General features: G+C 33.7%; 1 protein-coding gene across 2 annotated transcripts; it reads right to left on the bottom strand.

Annotated features, from left to right (window-relative positions):
- Nucleotides 1-301: 301 nt before the first annotated feature.
- LOC149070531 (uncharacterized) lies at nt 302-20,926 on the bottom strand. 2 transcript variants are annotated; one of them, XM_089248940.1, is made up of 5 exons: nt 20,617-20,926; nt 13,793-15,280; nt 2,803-2,949; nt 1,622-1,745; nt 302-533 (listed from the first exon to the last, which is right to left on the bottom strand). In XM_089248940.1, exons 2-5 carry the CDS (start codon nt 15,151-15,153, stop codon nt 426-428), a joined length of 1,740 nt encoding a protein of 579 aa, XP_089105066.1. In that variant the 5' UTR covers nt 15,154-15,280; nt 20,617-20,926; the 3' UTR covers nt 302-425. The 2 variants fall into 2 exon arrangements, with proteins under 2 accessions (XP_089105066.1, XP_089105067.1); XM_089248941.1 differs by having other exon boundaries at nt 20,576-20,747.
- Nucleotides 20,927-21,404: the final 478 nt, after the last annotated feature.

Below are 21,404 nucleotides of genomic sequence, written 5' to 3'. Positions count from 1 at the left end.
CTGTCAGTAAAATGTAAAGATCACAACACTATTTACAATGTGTGAAAGCTCTGTAAAATCAGTAGAGGAAACTGGTGAAACAAAAATTTCTCATGAAAATGAATCTTCAAGCAAAATGATTGCTCTGATCATACCAAAAAGGTGTGAAAGTGATGTAAGGGAACATTACAAAAATATATACAGCAATAGAAATTGAATATATATAGCAAAATATTGAATTTTTCTTGAGGGTGAACAATGTGAGAATGATTTAAAAGCAATATGTTTGATGAATTTGTCTGTCAAATGCATGGGGAAAAAAGTATAATCAATTTGAGTTTGTTTTCTTTTGAATTACGAGTTCTCAAAAGGTCTTTTTTTTGGAATGATACCATTTGATCATAAATGTAGGTGGTTCATGAGAAAACATCATTTTTCCTTTCATTTTATGACGACTTCTTATTGTTGGGAATTAATAACTTTTCTTTTTCTTTTGGTTGGAACATATCCAAATATGCTGATATACGATGATCTGTAGAGTAGTCCCTGGCAGTCTGTAAAGGCAGAGAGAAAACAATGTTGGTTAAGCCTACATACAATTTGATTCCAATAGCAAAAATAAAATAAATACAAAATCATTCAAACTTCTCACATGTGCAAAACAAGTTTTCTCATAAAATTGCATATGAGCATTAACTATTTTGAGGGTACTCACACATTTTTTAAAGAGAATGGCCATTTAATTGATGGTGATTCAAATTTAAAATACTGATCACTATCATAATATAGTGATACCTTGGCTAATGAAATAATTTATTCTGGAATCACGTTCGTTAGTCAGAAACACAATTTTCTATAGGTTTCTATGGAAAATCATTTAATTCACGTTAGGGGAACTGCCAAAAAAATTTCAAAGTAATTTTCATAACCTCATGTTCATGCATTACTTAAGAGATTCTGTGCTGTTAATTAAAAACAATATATACATATATCAACTTGAAATTGAATGATTCTTTCTGAATTACCCTGTATTGAAATGAAGAAAGACTTGATTTCTAGAGTAGGTTTACATTGGAGGAATGAAGGTGTCGGGGGAAATGATAGAAGTATTTAAACGTTTTAACAGGATGGTAAGATGGTCCACGAGTTGTTAATATACTGTCAATCAACTGCTTCGGTAAGGGAATACCAGTATTGTTTAATAACGGACAATTCCAGGTTGTGGTGTCACAGGGAGTTTTTCTCTTAATAGAAAGGAGGGGTTGTTAATAATGGGATAGCTTACATCTGTAGGTCATGAGTTTTAACACGATTGTATTTAAAAAGAAATATGATAAAAATAGTTGGATGAATCGAGAAGCTATATGAACTCAGATAAGACAACTATCATAATCTTTTTTATGGGCAGTGTGTTACATATTATTATTAATTTTTTTTGGAGATATATGCTTTTGTATTGGGTTGATGTATTTTACTTATATTTGACATCCATATTTTCTTATGGACATACTTTTTTCACCTACCTCGTTGGACAATTTGCCAGTTGTGACCTTTGTATTATAAGAACAAATTACAAAAAGATTAAAAAAAGACTACATAAATATTTCATATAACATCAATAAGTATTTTATGACATGTATACCTTTCCAAAGTTATCACAAAGATTGATTGCAAAAATTGCTTTTTCTTTGTTGACCTGGTTTTGAATCTCAACCAGACAATACACCAACTCTTTATTCCCATTTTTCACAGCAAGATGCAGATTCCTATTGAAGAAAAATAAAGTGAATATGTATAACTGATACATATTAAAATTTATTTTTATTATACATATGTAAAATAAAAGTTTATTAAAAGTGTACACAATACATGGAAAGCATTCTAGAACTTTTTGTGTGGTAAAAAAAATTTATGAACCAAGTACAGATCCTAATTTTTGGTCTATAATATAAGGGGTAAATAAGCATTTAAAAGCTGGAAATTTGCCAAGTTAGGATTATCTTCTGATTTCAAACGTATGCACAGTACCTTTTTTTAAATACAATTATGTTGATGTGAAAATATTCATCAAAATCTGCAAACTTAAATTTGATTTTTAGAGGATTTTAACAAAAACTTAGTAACAAAATCTTAGAGAGAAAGAATCACACATTTTGCCATTTTTTATTATATATTGCTATATTAAAATTTCTTTCTTGGAAAAATAATCAGCTGATATTTTACTGACTATATGATAGGTTTATATAATTTTGTGATTTTCATTGTCCTGCTTCTTATTGAATGTGCAGATTATATGCATAAAATTTCAATAAGTACAAGGTGATTTGAAATCATTATGAATTTGGATAATCAAAATTAAGAAACTAATATAGAGTACAGAGTCATTACATAACAAACCTATACATTAGCAAACTTTTCTAGAGAAAGAAATTTTTTTTTCCAAAGAAAGCTCACATTTTTGTTTACACATTAAAAAGTATATTTCCCCATAACATTTTTTTTTTCCAGAAAAAAAAAAAAATGAAATACTCTGCGATATAAGGAGACTTGATTGTTAAAGTTGACAAAAAAAGTTTTTTGAATAAACTAGTCTTATCAATTGCATATTGATAGATTAGCATGTTCTGACTTGACAACCACAGAAAGAGTTTTGATGTACAATGAATGGAAAAAATTGAGTATGATGGTTAAATAATGAATATATTGTCAACCTCAATATAATCATTGCTTGTTATGAAGATTTCAAAGAGTATGAGTATAGTTTTCCCTCAATCGTTCAAATGTCTATAATTTGTTACCATTTAATTCAGAAAAAAAAATTACGTCTGTTTTGATGCTTTGTCTTTCCAAACAATAACTTCTTGCTTCTTCTTCCCTCTTATCTTGTTGTATATCTCTTTTTGGTAATAGACTTTCTTTGACAGATCCAAAGCCTTCTGCAATTCCACTCTGGCAGAGTTCTTATGTTCACTGTCATTACAAAAAAAATAAAAAAAATAAAAATTAACTTTCTCAAATGGGATTTGAAAAATAACATTTCAAATGCAAATAATATTAACATTAAAGTGCAAGTAGTATTAAAACTTAATGCAAATAATTAAGAATAATAGTGTACCTTCAACTCATAATAAAGTAGGGTTGTAAAAAACCCAGGTTATTTGGGGAAAATTGAATTTCCTATTTCCACAACCTCAACATATCTAATTTAAACATGTATGTACATCCTTTATGTGTACATCTTACATTATGTATAATGTAAGATGTACATTTGAAGTATGAAATATACATTTTTGGTGCACATTAAACTATGCATTTGTTTAATAAAATTGACCATACAATAAGGGTATAATTGTTTACTTACAGCCTGGGCGGGTTTTTTGTGCAAAATGGAAGGGAAATTGAATTTCTTTTTTCCACAACCTCAAAATGTGTAACTTAAACATGTATGTACATCATTTGTGTGTGCATCTTATATTATGTATAAATATACATTTTTGGTCACGTTAAACTATGTATTTGATTAATAAAATTGACATAAAACAAGGGAATAATTTTTCACACACAGACACACCCCCTTTTGCATAATTGTATGTGAACCTTGTGTTGTATGCAGAACTGCAGCAAGAAAATTATTTGCGGTAAAACAAATGAATTTCGATAATGAAAATTTAGAGAAATTAGGATGGTGCCTGAATTTTTGTTTTCTTTAAATTTTTCAAACCCTGCAGAAAATGTATTTAAAATTGTTGTGATCCGTCAAAAATAAAATTTTTAGCTATGTAACCAGAACCATTAAGTTTTTCTTTTTTTAATCGAATCCAAACTTTCAGGAGCTGAAGTTACATGCTTCTCTTTTTTATTGAATTCCTCACTGTTGAAAAATATAACTGCTTCATTAAATTAAATTCTGAAATATTTTTAAAAGAGAAGTATTAATTAAAAAATGATGTGGTTAAGAGGAGGAGATAGCAGTCATTATGAGGATTCATTACTCTGCAGGTGCTTTCCACTTGTCCAAATTAGCCAATTTTGGGAACTTGCAACGACAGAATAACTTGAATTATCATTACATACAAATGTCAATAACATTATTGCATAATACTATCACTTTATACAAGACAACTTGTCGTGTATAGTAACTGAATGTCTTCACCTGGCTGACGATTTTAACAAGCTAATTTTCTGGTTAGGTCTTTTTTTTTGGAGAAAAACTATACTTTTTGTTCTGTTTCATTTGAAGGCGTTCGTTACCAATGTTCAATTCAAGAATTTCACAAAGTTATTTTATTTTCGTTATGAGCTAATGTTATTTTTGTCTCTTGATATTTCAGTTATGGAAGTCTGATGTACCTGTATAAAACTTATAAAATGTAATGCAAACATGTAAATATTTTTTGAATGAAAATTCAGTTTACATACATTGGTTTAATTCTTCACAGAGGCTTCAATTTATTTATACAAGGATTTGTGTGTGTGTAGGAAACTATTATGCTTATTATAAATAAGCAATTATAAATAAGTTTATTGCTTATTATAAATAAGCAATAATTTTTTTGGATATGTTTATCACATATATGTCATATCAGGTACAATTAGAGATGTGAGGAATCCTGCTTTTTTGCCTCCAATTTTGAAATCCAATTTTACATCCTCCTGGATGTAAAAATTGGAAAATAATCAAGAATATTCATTTTTCTTTTAAATAATTCAAATTTTATTAATTTTGAAGGAATTTTTAAGGAAGCAATTATTATACAATCACCTATATTCTAAGAAGATACAGAACTGTTGTTTTTTCAATGCACATACACTTAAATTCTGCATCACTCCCTTTTTTATAAAAGTTGTGTAATTCAGCCCTGTTGGTTCAATTTTCTTGCTTTCAAACTTTAATATTGTGGTCTACAAACTTCAATATACCCATCTTCTTGACAGGAAGAGAGACCGGGACAGATAATATTCTTGAGAATATTATCTCAAAGGACTACTATTATAAATTACTAGAGAATATTCTTATCAAAAATAATAATTATTATTCTCAAGTTATTTATCGATTATACATGTTATTACATATATTCTTGATAATACTCTCTGGAAAGATTTCGGTAACTGAAGAATATTCTCATCGAGGAGAATATTCTCTGGAAGTACTATTATTAATAACTTCAGAATAATTCTTATTATTTTCTATAAGAATATTCCCCCGTAATTTACGAAAGTAGTCCTTCCAGAGAATATTCTCAAGGATATTATATGTAACTATATTATAAATAAGAGGATAATATTCTCATCAAGAAGTTATAAGAATATTCTGAAGTTATTTATAATAGTCCTAGCAGAGAATATTCTCAAGGATATTATATGTAACTATACTATAAATAAGAGGAGAATATTCTCATCAAGAACTTATAAGAATATTCTGAAGTTATTTATAATAGTCCTAGCAGAGAATATTCTCCTCGATGAGAATATTCTCTGAAAGATTATTCTCGAGAATATTCTCCGAAAGATTACTCTCAAGAATTTTACATCTCTAGGTATAATACATATATTACATACAATGAAATTTCTGAAAAATCATTTAAACTTCTAATAAAAAATTAAAATAAAATGCTTATTAATGTAATTAACACTATTCCCATATTAATCAATCTAGAAATATTTCTTACATTTTAATAAAAACCAACTTTTGCAATTTAATTATTTTTTTGCTGAACTCAATAAATTACTGTGTATTTGAAAATTGTTAATGTTACTATTAACCATATAATATATAAAGGGGTGATTTCTCCAGTTACTTTCATTATAATTAATTAGGAAGCTATTTTACAAAAACTGTGATAAAAATTAGGTGAATATAATATGTTTAATGAAGCATAAATAATGCAGATTAATTAGCAATGATTTACGATGTATAGGGTGATTATATATAATTAAAATTCCAATTTAAAACACTGTGTGTAGAAGAGCCATTGTCAGAATTACTTAAAAATTTAAATGAATATTCTTGAAGCAATGGAATTTTATATGGCAAAGAGGGAAAAATACTTAAAAACGGAAAATTAACGATACTGTACTCATTGAACACAAAATTTGCTTGCAGAGTGGGAACGATGGCCATTCAGGGCAAAGTGATAACTTAGTATTGCACGATTTCATAATTCATGTAAACATCACAAAAAAATGAAGTAATTGAAGAAATAACTATAACTTACTTAAGAAATGTTAAATGTATTGTCCATCATAATCTGGAAATGAGGTGGAAGAACAAAAATGATTGTTCAACAACAGATCAGATCTATGTCATGGTCATGATGTGGATGAGCTTGCACATCACCAATGTTTTGCAATCCAACCTCCATTCATGAGATTTTGAGGTATCCCCCCCCCCCCCCAGAAGTTGCAGGAGTTAAGGTCAGCTGAACTGACAGCCGGCCAGGTATCGTGCCATCCTGTTATTGTCAAAATGAGTCTTCAGCAGCTGCTTTGCTGGTATTGTGATGTGCATCTTGATAAAAGTTGTGCTATCCACACACTGATGCTGCTGAACTGTTGAAATGATGTGGTTGCACAAAATAGATTATACTTCTGGCCAAGTACAGTGCATCATCCACTTACACTTTCTTTTTTTCCCCAAAGAAATTCCAGAGCACCCATGCAAATTTTCAAGTCATTCTGACCAGTACCTCTTATTGTACAGTTTTTGAATCAAAACTTTAATTATAATCATCCTGTATATAGCTGATTATTTTTCATTAAGCTGTTACTACTAAACCTTGATTAATTGGGCTTAATGGTGAAAGTAAAAAAAACACTATTGAATATTAAGGGCTGAAACACACTACACTGACGTGATGTGTTTTCACGTCGTGTCAGAGACGTCGTAAATTCTGATTTGTGGAAATTCTGTGACGTTCAAATTATATGACGTGAAATTCCCACGTCACAGAATTTCAACGAATCAGAATTCACAACGTCTCTGACCAGACATGATAATCGCGTCACGTCAGTGTAGTGTGTTTCGGCCTTAAGACTGGGTGATATACAGTATGAGATGTGCTACTTCTCATGGGAAAGAAAATGAAAATATCTGTGAGGTAATGTAACTACTAGTACACTGGTTTTTGTGTCCCTTAGGGGCATCTGGTGTCTTTATTAGATTATAAGACCACCTGTCCCTAGCATGATGGTGTCACTACTGTTGCTGCTTCTTTGTGAAGGAAAAAAACAAAAACAACCCTGTGAGATAATACACCACTACATCAAGATGTGTAATGCAATCCTAATTCATGAATTTGCTAGAGCATCAAAAGCATCTAGATAGAGCATCAAAATGTAGCCAATTTGTTAGAAAATGTGGCGAGAATGAGAAATTTTAGCTTCTATATATAACTTTGAACAACCAAGACACTTAATATAAAAAAAATAATATTCAGGCCACTTTTATGAGATTTTTTTTGAAAAAAAAACCACTTATATAATTTTACACCACTTAAATATGTACCATCAGAATATACTCCAAGAATATAAAATGTGGTAAGAATAAAACATATTGGCTAATAATGAACTAATATGATATTTTTCAAGGGGAAAATTATATTTAGGCCACTTTTATGTGATTTTTTGAAAACCACTTGGTTAAAACCATGGTTCAAACCAAACAACCCTTATGCTTACATAAAAAAGGTAGGCAGAAGAATTATAAAAAAGTGTGTTTGTGATTCCAAGAAATTATTTATCTCATTTTTGCTCCCAAAAAAAAAAAATATATTTTAAAAATACTTCAAAATATACATATTCTAAACACTGGACTATGCAGCAATTTTTTGAATACACATAAACTAAGATTGAAATAAAATTTTAATCTGAAAGCAACACATTTTATTGGAAAACAAACAATTTTCTCCCAAAAAAAAAAAAAAAAAAAAAAAAAAAACCAGCCCCGGGGGGGGGGGGGGGGGGGGGAGAGAGGAGGAGAAGAATGGGTATCTGCCCGGGTAGCAAATTTGACAACCCTGTAAAAAACCCCAAAGCAGATATTATGGGAATTTTTATTGCACAACATTTTCAGAGTAGAGCAGCATCACGAGCTGAGCTCATGAAATGAAATGATGTGAATGGGCAAATATTGAAATACAATTTTTTCTGCTTGCATTTATAAATAGTGACTTTTTCAATAAAGACTAATTAAAGCAAACATGTTATTAAATTGATTACTTTTGACACCATTAATTAAAAAAAAAACAAATGAAATGAAAAGATAAAATGGCTATAGAAGAAAAACCATCAGGCTTTTGCAGAAGGATTGTACATGAAATGGTGCTAATGCAATCATCATTAGAACATTTCATGACAATGTTTTTCTGTTCCAGTGACTCTTACCTGGCGTGTCCGGAAAATTCACCGCCAGCAATTCACCGACAACAATTCACCGCCGGAAAATTCACAGACCAACAATTCACCGCTAGGAAAATTCACCGACCAACAATCCACCGCCATGCAATTCACCGCTAGGAACATTCACCGACGGAAAATTCACCGCCATGCAATTCACCACTAGGAAAATTCACCGCTAGGAAAATTCACCGACCCACAATTCACCGACAACAGTTTTAGTGCGAGTCAGTTAGCGAGGGAGTGAGCGATTGAGTTACTGAGTGAGTGAGTGACCCAGTGAGTGAGTAAGTGATTGAGCGAGTGACCGAGTGAGTAAGTGATTGAGCGAGTAATCGAGTGAGTAAGTGATTGAGCGAGTGATCGAGTGAGTAAGTGATTGAGCGAGTGACCGAGTCAGTGATTGAGTGACCAAGTGAGTAAGTAATTGAGCGAGTGACCGAGTCAGTGATTGAGTGACCGAGTGAGTAAGTGATTGAGCGAGTGACCGAGTAAGTGATTGAGCGAATGACCGAGTCAGTGATTGAGTGACTGAGTCAGTGATTGAGGGAGTGACCGAGTCAGTGATTGAGTGACCAAGTGAGTAAGTAATTGAGCGAGTGACCGAGTCAGTGATGGAGTGACTGAGTCAGTGATTGAGCGAGTGACCGAGTCAGTGATTGAGTGAGTGACCCAGTGAGTAAGTGATTGAGCGGGTGAGTGAGTGATCCAGTAGTGACTGAGTGAGTAAGTGATTCAGCGGGTGAGTGAGTAACCCAGTAGTGACCGAGTGAGTGATTGAGCGAGTGATCGAGTCAGTGATTGAGCGAGCGAGTAAATTGGTTAGTGAGTGAGTGAATGTTCAGTAAGTGAGTGAGGGAGTGAGTGAATTGGTTAGTTAGTTATTTTTTTTAACGTAGTAGTGTCACAAATGATTAAAAAATCTGATTGTTCCGAAAGCATATCCCTTCTCAATGAGTCTATATTACAATATTGATTTAATGTCATATTTATAGCTTCAGCTGTTTCGGCTCGGCATGATTTCAACGTTGATCCCCACTCTTATGACGCCCTTAGGTTGTCGAATATGGAAAAACCATTTCTTAGTGAGCAGGGTTGTTTGGTTTAAACCACGTTGGTTTAAACCTTGGTTTTAACCAAGTGGTTTTTTTCAAAAAATCAAATAAAAGTTGCCTAAATATAATTTTTTTCCTTGAAAAATATCATATTGGTTCATTATTAGCCAAAATGTTTCATTTTTACCACATTTTATATCCTTGGGGTACATTCTGATGGTATATATATTTTTCATATGAAGTATCTTAGTTATTTAAAGTTATATACAAAAGCCAAAATTTCTCATTCTTACAACATTTTCTACCCTTTGGCTACATTCTGATGCTCTATCTTTAGCAAATTCATGAATAAGGATTGCATCACACATCTAAATGTAGTGGTGTATTATCTCACAGGGTTTCTTTTTCACTTCACAAAGAAGCAGCAACAGTAGTGACACCATCATGCTAGGGGCAGGCATTTTCTTTCCCATAAGAAGTAGCACGTTTCCTACTGTATATCTCCCAGTCTTAATATTCAATAGTAGTTTTTTTTATACTTTCACACTGTTAAGCCCAGTTAATCAGGGTTCTACTGAATAATAGTAACAGATTTATGAAAAATAATCAGCTATATACAGGGAGATTATAATTTGAATTTTGATTCTCCAAAACTATACAATAAGTACTGATCAGAATGACTTGAAAATTTGCATGGATACTCCTGAAGCAATGGAAGTTTCTTTCGCAAAAGAAAAAGTGCAAGTAGATGATGCTGTACTTGGCCAGCAGTATAATCTATTTTGTGCAACCACATCATTTCGGCACTTCCACAGCATCAGTGTGTGGATAGAACTTCTATCAAGATGCACATTGCAATACCAGCAAAGCAGCTGCTGAAGACCCATTTTGACAGGATGCACCTTAACCCTTGCAACTTCTGGCTGTGGGTGTAATAAACAGTGGTCAGATTGCAAACTTTGAATTGCAATCTCCAGCACATTCCCTATATGTTAGAAGTTCCTCAGGAATATTAACGGTGGGGGGGCACGTTTGGTTTAATAAAGCTGAATTGCAAGCACATCTACATCATGACCCTGGCATACTCCGATTCTGTTGTAGAACAACAATTTTTGTGCTTTCAACCTCAGGTTGGACAACATATTTAACATTTCTTAAGTAAGTTGTAGTTATTTGTTCAATTACTTCGTTTTTTGTGATGTTTCCATGAATTATGAAATCATGCAATGCTATAATTAAGGTATCATTTTGCCATGACTGGCTATCGTTTCCATTCTGCGAGCAAATTTCCCACATGTTGGATGATGCCATTAATTTTACATTTTTAATTATTTTTTCCCCTTTACCAAATAAAATTCCATTTTTTCAGGAATATTCATGTCAATTTTCAAGTCATTTTGACAATCGTTCTTTTTTTACAGTGTTTTGAAATCAGAACCTTAGTTATAATCACCCTGTATATCGTAAAACATTGCTAATTAATCTGCATTATTTATGCTTCATTAAATACATTATATTCACCTAATTTTTATTACTTTTTGCAAAATAGCTTCCTAATTAAGTATACTGAAAGTAACTGGAGAAAAACCTTTATATATACTATATGATTAATAATAACATTGAAAGAATTTTCAAACACACAGTAATCCATTGAGTTGAGCAAAAAATAATTAAATTGCAAAAGTTGGTTTTTGTTAAAATGTAAGAAATATTTATTGATTAATTAGTATGGGAATAGTGTTAATTACATTAATAACCATTTCATTTTAGTTAATTATTAGAAGTTTGAATGATTTTTCAGAAATTTCATTGTTTTTAATGTTAATACTATTTAAAACAAAAAAATTGGTTTAAACCAAAAAAACCTGATTTAAACCAAAAAAACCCGGTTTTTTGGTTTTTTTACCAACCCTGGTAGTGAGTCTTTACCTCGTGAAAAAAACTATTCACAAAATTTGATATATTTACAGCTTCAGCGGTTTTGGCTCGGCGATGATGAATCAGGCATGACATGTTATTTTATATGTAGTACTAGGGGGCTCTGCCCCCTCCCCTGCCATCTGTCAACCCCCCCCCCACTTTTCTATTCACAACATATCTTATTTATTTCGTCCCACTTCATCAGCGTGCTATGGAAAGGGACACGTGAAAGCACCAGCTTACTGAAGAAGCGAATTTTATAATAATAAAGCAACTAAAAACAAATGTGATTCATCAAGTAACCCCAGAAAACTTCCCCATGGGGGTCCCCAAACTCCAATTCGTTGAATTTTAGGGGGGTGGCCCTGACTGGATTTATCTCGGGCTACCGATGTGTTGCAAATTTTACAATGTTAAACAACAAAAACCAATGAGATTCATCCAGGGACACCCGAAATGAAACCTATCAACTTTTCCATGGGGCCCCGACCTGAAGGCTTGTCGGACATACCCCCTGTGAGTGGCCACGAAAATTTTTAATTTTTATCAATTTTAAGACGAATAAAATCCAGGGCCCACATTCAGTAACGGGGACCCCATACGCAGATTTTTAGTGGGGCACACAGACACTGGATTTATCTCGGGCTTGTGCTGTTGAAAATTCTACAATGTTAAACAGCAGAAAAGAATGAGATTCATCCAGTGCCCCCAAAATGGAACGGGACCCCTGACTCGGAAGCTAATCGGGCATCCCCTGTGAAGGCCACTGCAAATATTCATTTTACCAACGAATAAAATTCAGCCCCCCCCACGCAATTACCCGTGACCGAATTCGCAAATTTTATGGGACCTGAGACTGGATATACATTGGGCTTCCGCTATCGCAAATTTGTCAATGTTAAACCAGCAAGAAAACAATGAGTTCCATCAAGGACCCCTGGAAATGAAACCTTTTAACTTCCCCATGAAGGTGTATGTGCAATCTCCCGGGTACCCCGACCCTGTATGTTGGGAGCACTGGTGATACATGTATATTTTACGTATACATACCTCTCGGCATGACCCCCACAATGGCAGGACTGACAGGGGCCGGAACGTTTCTTATCCTTTGTGATATTTTCACACTATAAATTAAGCACAGAGGGGCCCGTGAAAACGCTGGTTTGGGGGCCCGCCATCTATTTCAGCTTAGGGGACCTGCTGTAGGATGTGGGAACCTCTGGGTACATGCACATAACTTGGTCCCGATATATGCAAGAGTTAAATGAAAACTTGATCCCAAAATCGTAACACAAAAACGTAACAGATTTCCATCACTCAAAAAACGTCACCGACTCCCGTAATAAAAAAATCGTCACTAATTTGCGTTGCATAGGAATTATATATATACGTATGTAGTAAATATAGAGTACATATAGATACGCACTAAGGCGGGATTTTTGAAAGTTCATCACGTGAAATCGCGGGTAACAGCTAGTTCAGCATAAAAAAAATCCATTGGTTACTGATGATCGGCGATGTTTTTATAACATCAAAGTGATAACAGGAGATGATTTTAAGCATTTTTAGGGGGTTGATTTATCGCGTATCCACTTACTTTATTATCTTTTAATTCTGTTATTATCCCTTTTAACATTTCATTAGAAGTTTCTGAGTAAAACCGAGTTAATGGAATTTTGTTGAATATACTATCTTGTATTGGGCAACAGCAATTTGTAATTTATACAAATACAAGGCCACAACAGGCAAAACGCCCAGCGAGGTGGCTGAGAAAAAGATGCCCACAATAAATATGGATGTCATATATTTCAGAAATACAGCAACCCGAATCCATATCATCTGAATTTCTTCTCATAAAGTAATTATTTAAACTTTCCGCCATATCTTTAGGATATGGCACTTACTCACTCAATAGATCACTCACTCACTAGATCGCTCACTCACTTACGGACTGACTTACTCGCTTATTGAATCAGTAACACACTCGCTCACTGACTCACTGAATCACTTACTCACTGGGTCACTCACTCAGTAACTCAATCGCTCATTCCCTCGCTAACTGACTCGCATAGAACTGTCGTCGGTGAATTTTCCGGCGGTGAATTGTTGGTCGGTGAATTTTCCTAGCGGTGAATTGTTGGTCGGTGAATTGCATGGCGGTGAATTGTCGGTCGGTGAATTTTCCTAGCGGTGAATTGCATGGCGGTGAATTGTTGGTCGGTGAATTGCATGGCAGTGAATTGTTGTCGGTGAATTGTTGGCGGTGAATTTTCCGTAAACCCTTACCTGGTGGTTCTATGAACCAAAATCTAGCCAACTTCAAGAGATAAACTATTTTTGATTTAAAAAAACCCTTGCAGTGCAGCTATTGATCAACCGAAGACATAAAACATTGCTATACTTTCATGTGAAATCATTAACCAATAATAAGAAAAGTAATTTACCCTGATGGCTTGGGTAGCAGCGGTGGAAGAGAATGCGGTTTTTGAGCACTTTTCGAAACCATTGGCACCATCAATATGGGCAAAACATAATTGTTGATTACAATCTGAGCATTCTGAGAGGAGGACTGTAACGTGCTGGGCACAATACTGCCCACAACATTCTGATTGATATCTGTCGAAGGCACATCTGAAGCATTTGTAGTGATTGGTTGTACAGTGACATTTTCTTGAGAATTTGTCAAAACACTTTCATTCTCATTAGTGATATTTAAAGATACATTCTCAAAAGTTTCTGAAGAATCGGAGACGGATGCATCATTGTAACTGCTCTCACTCCAAATAAGTTCGCAAATATCGTTGAGTCTGCTTCCACATTCTTCTTCGCTGAGCGCACAAGCATCATTTTTCTGATAAAGGTCATGGAGTATTGTTTCTAGGTTTTGGAAACTTTCAGCACCTCTGGGTAAAATTTCCTCTGTGTTACTACCGGACGAATCAACACGCTCTCTATCATTCTGCGACAGAACATAACCAGAATCATGATTTTTATTCAGACTTGATTCATTACTGGTTGTTGGGGGAGAAAGACATGATTCTGAAGACATGGGAGACCAGAAGCCACTGTCTGGACTTCCGAGGTATGATAAATGTTCTGTGTTACCTACGAAGCCATTTTCTCCAGGCAGAATGTTGAAAAGTTGAGCCTGTTCACTTAGATCGATCAATGGAGTGCTGATGGCGGAAGTGGATTCAATATGCTCAATTATTTCAGAACATCCTGAGAGATGCAATTTCTGTTGATCCTTGCTATTTGTGGGAAAAGGGGCATGTCTGTTCACATTTTTTATGCTTCTTGGTGGAGGGACTGGCCCTCTTGTGAGAACCGATACAGACTCCTCACTCCAATTTGTGGTAGATACATTAAGAGGGCATTCCTCACTCTTGTCGTAGCTTTCTTCCAATGATAATGATCCAAATTGTTCATGTAGTTCTTCTTGGGCTTTTTTGATGCGCAACCTGATTTTACCTGATCTTATTCTAGAAGACTTTGTTTGTTTGGTGTTGTTTTCGGAGTTCTTCTTGTGCTTAATTTCATTCGTCGACCCATGTTTTGTATCTGATTCTGTATATTTCTTGTTCTCAGAGTTTTCACGACCTTCACATCCTTGATCAGTCATCTCTTTCTCTGTCTTGCATGTTTTGGGATACTTCAAGAAAAGTTCTTTGCCAAGGCACTTCTCAAAAGTCTTATTAGTAACTTTATCATATTCATGATTCAGATTAAGATCCAAGAAGCGCTCTTCGATTTCCCAAACAGAATTCTTGGAAGAGCTTAAACACTCCTCAGTGCAAGTCGCCATTGTAGATGGGGAGAGAAAAAAATCAATAATCAGTCATTTGAAACTTTGAGGCTCAGTTGTGTGAACAGAGTTGCAGTATGATGTACACAACCCTAGACTCCTGAGACGAATTCAACAAGAGATGAAACTGAAAAAAATGTGGGGAAAAAGAAGAGAACTATAAAAATACAAATTGGAAATTGGTAGGTGCAACACAAATACACTTACTTCATATATCACATAAGGGCAATTCTCTCATGAAATTGGCAAAAAATGAAAAAAATATCAAAAATAAATGTCAATTAAAAAAATCCACAAAATTAATGAAGGGGCACTTCATTACCTGTTGATAAAATACAGTCAGCAGCAAAGTTTGTTCAAAATTAATGGTGAAAATTATTCATTTAAGTTTAACCATATTAAGAGATAGGCAAATCAAACATGGCATTTTGCCTATTTCAGCACTTGACTTGATATTTAGCTATGCTTGACAACACTCGCAACATTTTCTATATATTTTGGTACTTTATTCTCACCTTGGACAAGCAGCAATACTTTGAATAATTTTTTTGTCAGTTGCATTTTTACTTTATTTATTTGGGTTTATCACTCCTTTTTTTCTCACAATTTCATGGGGGTGGGGGAACACACAACAGATTTCTAATTTGCCTCCGTTTTGCTAGAGCACGAGGCGCATTCTCAAAGCAAAGTCTTTAGATGAAACATTACTACAGCTTGATGTTGCAACCAAGGTTGATGTTGCATTAATTTGGATTTTGTTTACTTTCCCCCCTTAACTTATGATCAAATTTTTCTTCTGGTTACCTAATGCCAAGAGAAAGACATTTTTAGATGTTTTGCAGCACTGAACAAAACGAACCATGTTGAAAACACATTTTCTTCAAAAATAATAGAAGTCTCTAAACTGAAACATCAGGTAAATTAAAAATAATATTCAATTACTTTATTTTAACGTGTATAAGGAAATCCCATTTTTTAGGATTAAAATTTGGAAAAAAGGATTTTATTAAAAATATTTTTCAAGATATTAAAAAAAGATCTGTATATATATATATTCCTGCATCATAGAAACCATTAAATCCCTCATCACCCTCATCTGAAACATCAAAATTAGCTACATCAACTAGTTGATCATCATCAGAGTCACTCTCATCATAAATTGCAAGAAATATTGAGTAATTTGTTGATATCTATAATACTATCCGTGTATAAGAACACCCTCCTACTTTTGGGGACCCTATTTTTGGCAAAAAAGGGTTTCTCATACATGTTAAAATACAGTATATATTTCTCACAAAAAAAAAAAAAAAAAAAAACTAGCCAGGAGAACAACATTTAATAAAGACACTCACCTCTTTATTCCTGAATAAATCTAACTTGTGACTTAATTTACAATTCTAATTGATTTAAAAGGAGGTTCTAGCAATGGCTATATATATATATATATTATGAAAAGGTGAAAAGATGAGAAGTTATTGAAAAATTTAAAAAAGGAAAAATATGGATCAATGAGAAGGTCGTTCTCAAGGGGGAACCCCCCCCCCCCCCACATTGCTCCATATATATATATATGTTTTTTTTCAACACAAAATTTGATAGTTGGCAACCAGTTTTGTAGGACTTGAATTGATGTTTTTCACATGTGACAAATGGAAAAAAAAAACTGGGGGAAAGTTTTCATTTGGCTATGAACCAATGATAAAAAAAGTTTAAAATTATGAAAAAGATGAAATAAAAATACCCCGATTCTAAAAATATATAGGTGAAAAAAAAATATAGTTTTGTTTTAAGATGGAAAGTCATTTTAAAATTTGAAAAATGGGCTAGGGGGGCAGCCAGGAGAATGACAGTTCGAAGGTGATGTCACTCTCCACTATTACTATGAAAGTTTTGACAGCTGGCTGATGCGAAGATAAATCCAGGAAAGAAAATTCAACTGGGTTTTTGGGAATCAAACCCACGTCCTCTCAATTAATTGCCGGTTGAGCGCCCTAGACTACTATTTCGATGCAATAGTGGAGAGTGACATCATCTTCGGATAATTTGGCAACTGGTGGCAGAGTCAGAAACTGTGAGCTTTGGCCTGAGTCAGGTTTGGCTGTCCATGTAAGGCTCCATTCTGCGAGAACAAACTCTAAGTGCTGCTCTAGTGTGCTCACCCGGCAAGTGAGAATACATGGATTCAATTCCCTAAAAAGCCAGTTGAATTTTCTTTCCTGGATTTATCTCTGCATCAACCAGTTGTTGAAACTTTCGTAGAAGGACATTTCCTTAACAAATGAAAACCTGTTCAAGTAAATTTTAGAAATCTGTTGATGAAAAAAAATTATAAATAGAGTGGCCACTTGTAAGAAACAGGAATATAAATAGAAAGGGATGAAAAAAATATTTTTGTGCCAAATACATTACACGTAAAACTGCTGATAATGCAATTTAGGTCAATTTCGTGAGAGAATGACCCATATACATATAGGCCTACAAAGGGCATGAAAAAATAAATGAAAAATGAGGCACCAGTCCAATTACTTAGGAATCAAGCATGTCCCAACCCCCAAAAAGTAACAGTCTAGAACCACCTTTTACCTCTCCCTGGGACATAGTGACCACTTTACATGTATCTAGATATGTTGATATAAGTTTAGAAATTTTGTGTGGACCTCAGACTCTGATTTTGTAACCACATAGAAATTATATATATGAAACATATATTTAATGTAATTAAAACTAATATAAATTATATAGTATAAAGTTTATTATATTTGATTATAGAAGTTCATCAAATTGTAAAACGTTTCACTTATGGTTATAAATAGGAGATTTAGGGCAGTAAGGGAAGGTGGGGCACAGTGTGGACCAGGTATTAAAGTTTTATTTTTTTTCTCTCTGAAATTTATTAACCAATCTATCCGAAAAAAATAATGAATATATTCCTCTCTTACTTATATTTACCTATGAATTTTCTCAAAGCATTGATATCAATAGTATTTATATGAAAAAATATTTTCTAAACTAAAAAAATGGGGCACAGTGGACCATGCTATAAAAATAGATATTTTCAACACAAATACAGGTTTGAAGTGTAAATTGGTGTACTAGAAATCAGTGCTGTGTTAAATGAAATAAATTTTAGTTTAAATCATTCAAGAAAACTACAAATGAGACGTAAATTATGGAAGGTTGAAGCTCAACAAGAGAACTGAAAAATGAAACTTGAAATGCGCATGAGAAAAAGTCATTCTAAAATTATGCGACTTCCATTCGCATTTTTGTTCCTTAGTTTCAAGAGGGTAAAATAACCCTGGTTTATGTATGGGTATATAAGAATAATAATATTTTTCAATGTGCATTTTCTAAATAAATTATTTAAATTACTAATCATAGTTTTCAACCCATCACATGAGAACGCAATTATCAAACTATTTTTTAAAGACGGGAAAAAATGTTGCATTTTACTGGTTTTTATTTGAAATTAACAAATTCATATAATGTTTCAACTAGTAATTTAGTAGTCTCTTTTGACAATCAAACTATATTCTATCAAATACTAGTTCAAAGTTGAATGGTTTTGAAATTTCCAAATAACAAGGTACTTCAAAATTTTAAATTTTATTAATGTATTGTGAACCTATTCTTGAAAGAGCATGCATTTTACAACAATATTTTTTAACAATTTGCATTTTGTATCTATTTGCCAAGTTTTAATAATTGAAATCATAAAGAATTTTTACAAATAAATTGATATACTGCTTAAGGGTAGTAGCATAACATACAGTTCACTGTGCCCCGGGTTTTAGGTGGTCCGCTGTATCCCATGTAGAATATCAGTAAGAGAAATTTTCAAGATTTTTTTTATTTGCTATTAATAGATGTATTTCATATATAGGTTTACAAGTAAATGAGTATCATACGCTACAGTGTTAAGCACTTTTTCCTGCATTCTTCTTGTCTTTGTTGTCACGAAATCTCAAATATCAAAGGAGCAATATTTTACTTTATGCAGCTAAAAACAGCAAACTTCTGCAAAATGGCTAAGATATGTTTAGACCATATACTTTTTTGGTTTTAAACCTTCATTACTCAATTGTGTAACATAAATAAAAATATCAAGCTGAAAAAATAAAAAATACATTTTTAAGGTGTGGTCTACTGTGTGTATGTGTGCGTGCTCCATCTTTCCCCTACGGTAAATACCATGGTTTTTACCGTACTGTCCAAAACCTAGCCAACCCTGTAAGCAGTTGAAGAAATTTTAGGTCTAGAATCATCTTAAATTGAAGAATATCTACTAGTGTCACAGTTTTTCCTTCAGTTTTTACGCTATGCTCTATTCAAATTGTATATTTTAAATGAAAAAGAATACACATATATTGTCCAAAATAATTCTGTAAAGCAGAAAATTATTTTACAATCATACTAAGTATTTATTCTATGTAGACCTATAACATATTGACTTTACACATTACATGCAATCAATGTGTGTATTTTCAACGGGAATTTTTATATTGAAAAGCAATATCTAAGGTTTTTGGTAATTTTTGACAGAGGGTTTTGATGTAACAGTTTAAACTGTCAAAAACTGCCATGTATCAAATTAAACCTGCCCAAATTAATCAAGCGGCCCGCAGCACATTTATAGATCACTCAATTAACCTGCAGTGCTGTTCCAGAGCACTCGAGTGGCCAGAGTTACAGTTCAAGAACACCAATGACCAGCAGCATATTTAAAGATCGCCAAGGTACAGTTCCAGGTCACTTGATTGACAATCGGCACAGCTCCAGATCATATAAGTGACCTGCAGAATATTTACAGATCACTTGCGTGACCTGCCGCTCAGTTCCAGATCACTCAAGCAGCCCACAACACACATACAGAGCAATTTTTGATATCCCGTGGAGATGTTACAGATCACTAAATTAAGTGGCCCAAGACATGGAACACATTTTCCTATCTTAGAGGTTTTCAAATTATTCCCGGTCGCGAGCACTGCCTCTACCCATCATCGGGCACCCTCACGGCAAGACTGGCATACAAATGCATTAAATGAGGTTGATTTCGATCCTTAAATGCAATTCCTATACAAGGTATTTAATTGATCGAGTGCTCGTGAGCACTCTGGGTGCTCGGGAGAAAGAGGTGAAAAATGCCCGTCCTAGGAGTTGAACACCCCTTGTCGTAGGCTTAATGTAATGGGAATATATAACTACTAAATGAACACATTTAATTAAAATTCACTAGCACAGAATCAACACAAAATTTCCACATGTAACAATTAACTTAAAAATGCATTGACTGCGTTATTTTACTATTTTATACCGTGAATAAATTCCATTAGATGCGGTAAACTTTGAACAAAGCTACATTTGATGACATTGATTCAACAAATGTAACACAACATGCATTTGAACGTTTGATAAAACTTACCATTTATCGCGCAGCTAATAATCAATTAATTAATTAATTACCTAATCGCTACTGAATACCCTTCTTTCCGTGGATATTAAAAGTCTAACAACAATTTCTTATCTTGCCTCGGGCAGCAATCAACAGGCGGACATTGGCACTTGATCATGCAATATTTATCAACATTAATGATCTAAGAGAGACGTCAAGTAGTTTGCTTCAACAAACAGGCTAGGAAAAAAAAAAATGCATGACGTCAACAAATTGTAAATTAAAAAAGTAATGCCCATATTTCCCAGATGAATCAAATCCCCGTAGACATCAAATGCAAGGAACCAGGTGACTCGGTGGAAACAAAGTTCGTTTGCCCATAGAAATGTACATTTCATTGCGAAGAATCAGTACAGTTCATGTGACCTAAAATGACCATACGTCCCGTATTTCCCGGGACAGTCCCGGTATTTCCTGTATTTTTGGCCGTCCCGACTTTTCTAAAAAAGTGTCCCGGTTTTTCCCGTATTTCACACGACGCCTACTTGAATTTTTATTCTTTATTGAAGTCGAAGATTGATCATTTCTCAACTCATAAATTCAAGATATACAGAAGACTGGATGTTGTGAAGATATTTATTATTTGAGATGTTAATTTTTTAAGGAAGGAAAAAACTCTCTGCCTCTACCGGGAGTCGAACCCGGGTCCCTCGATTGCCGGACGAGTGCTCTGACCACTAAGCTACAGAGGAGATAGAGATTTTCCTTCGCTAGAGCGTATATATGCCGAACGGTATTAACAAGTGGAGAGCGACATTCATGTCATATATATAGCCCTCTGGTGGCTCGTCGTCCATGA

This window comes from Pholcus phalangioides, unplaced genomic scaffold (genome assembly GCF_987345545.1).
Source record: "Pholcus phalangioides strain wild (caught in Gottingen) unplaced genomic scaffold, Ppha-v1.0 ptg000021l_1, whole genome shotgun sequence".
Lineage (NCBI taxonomy): Eukaryota > Metazoa > Arthropoda > Arachnida > Araneae > Pholcidae > Pholcus > Pholcus phalangioides.
This window is presented reverse-complemented; position numbering and strand designations above follow the sequence as displayed.

What these genes read in the sequence shown, in the direction of transcription:
- LOC149070531 (XM_089248940.1), bottom strand. Translation starts at nt 15,153, where the DNA reads ATGGCGACTTGCACTGAGGAGTGTTTAAGCTCTTCCAAGAATTCTGTT. An exon ending in CTGCTACCCAAGCCATCAGG is followed by an intron (nt 2,950 to 13,792) that starts GTAAATTACTTT and finishes TTGTAATGACAG; the next exon opens with TGAACATAAGAACTCTGCCA. An exon ending in GACAAAGCATCAAAACAGAC is followed by an intron (nt 1,746 to 2,802) that starts GTAATTTTTTTT and finishes TTTCTTCAATAG; the next exon opens with GAATCTGCATCTTGCTGTGA.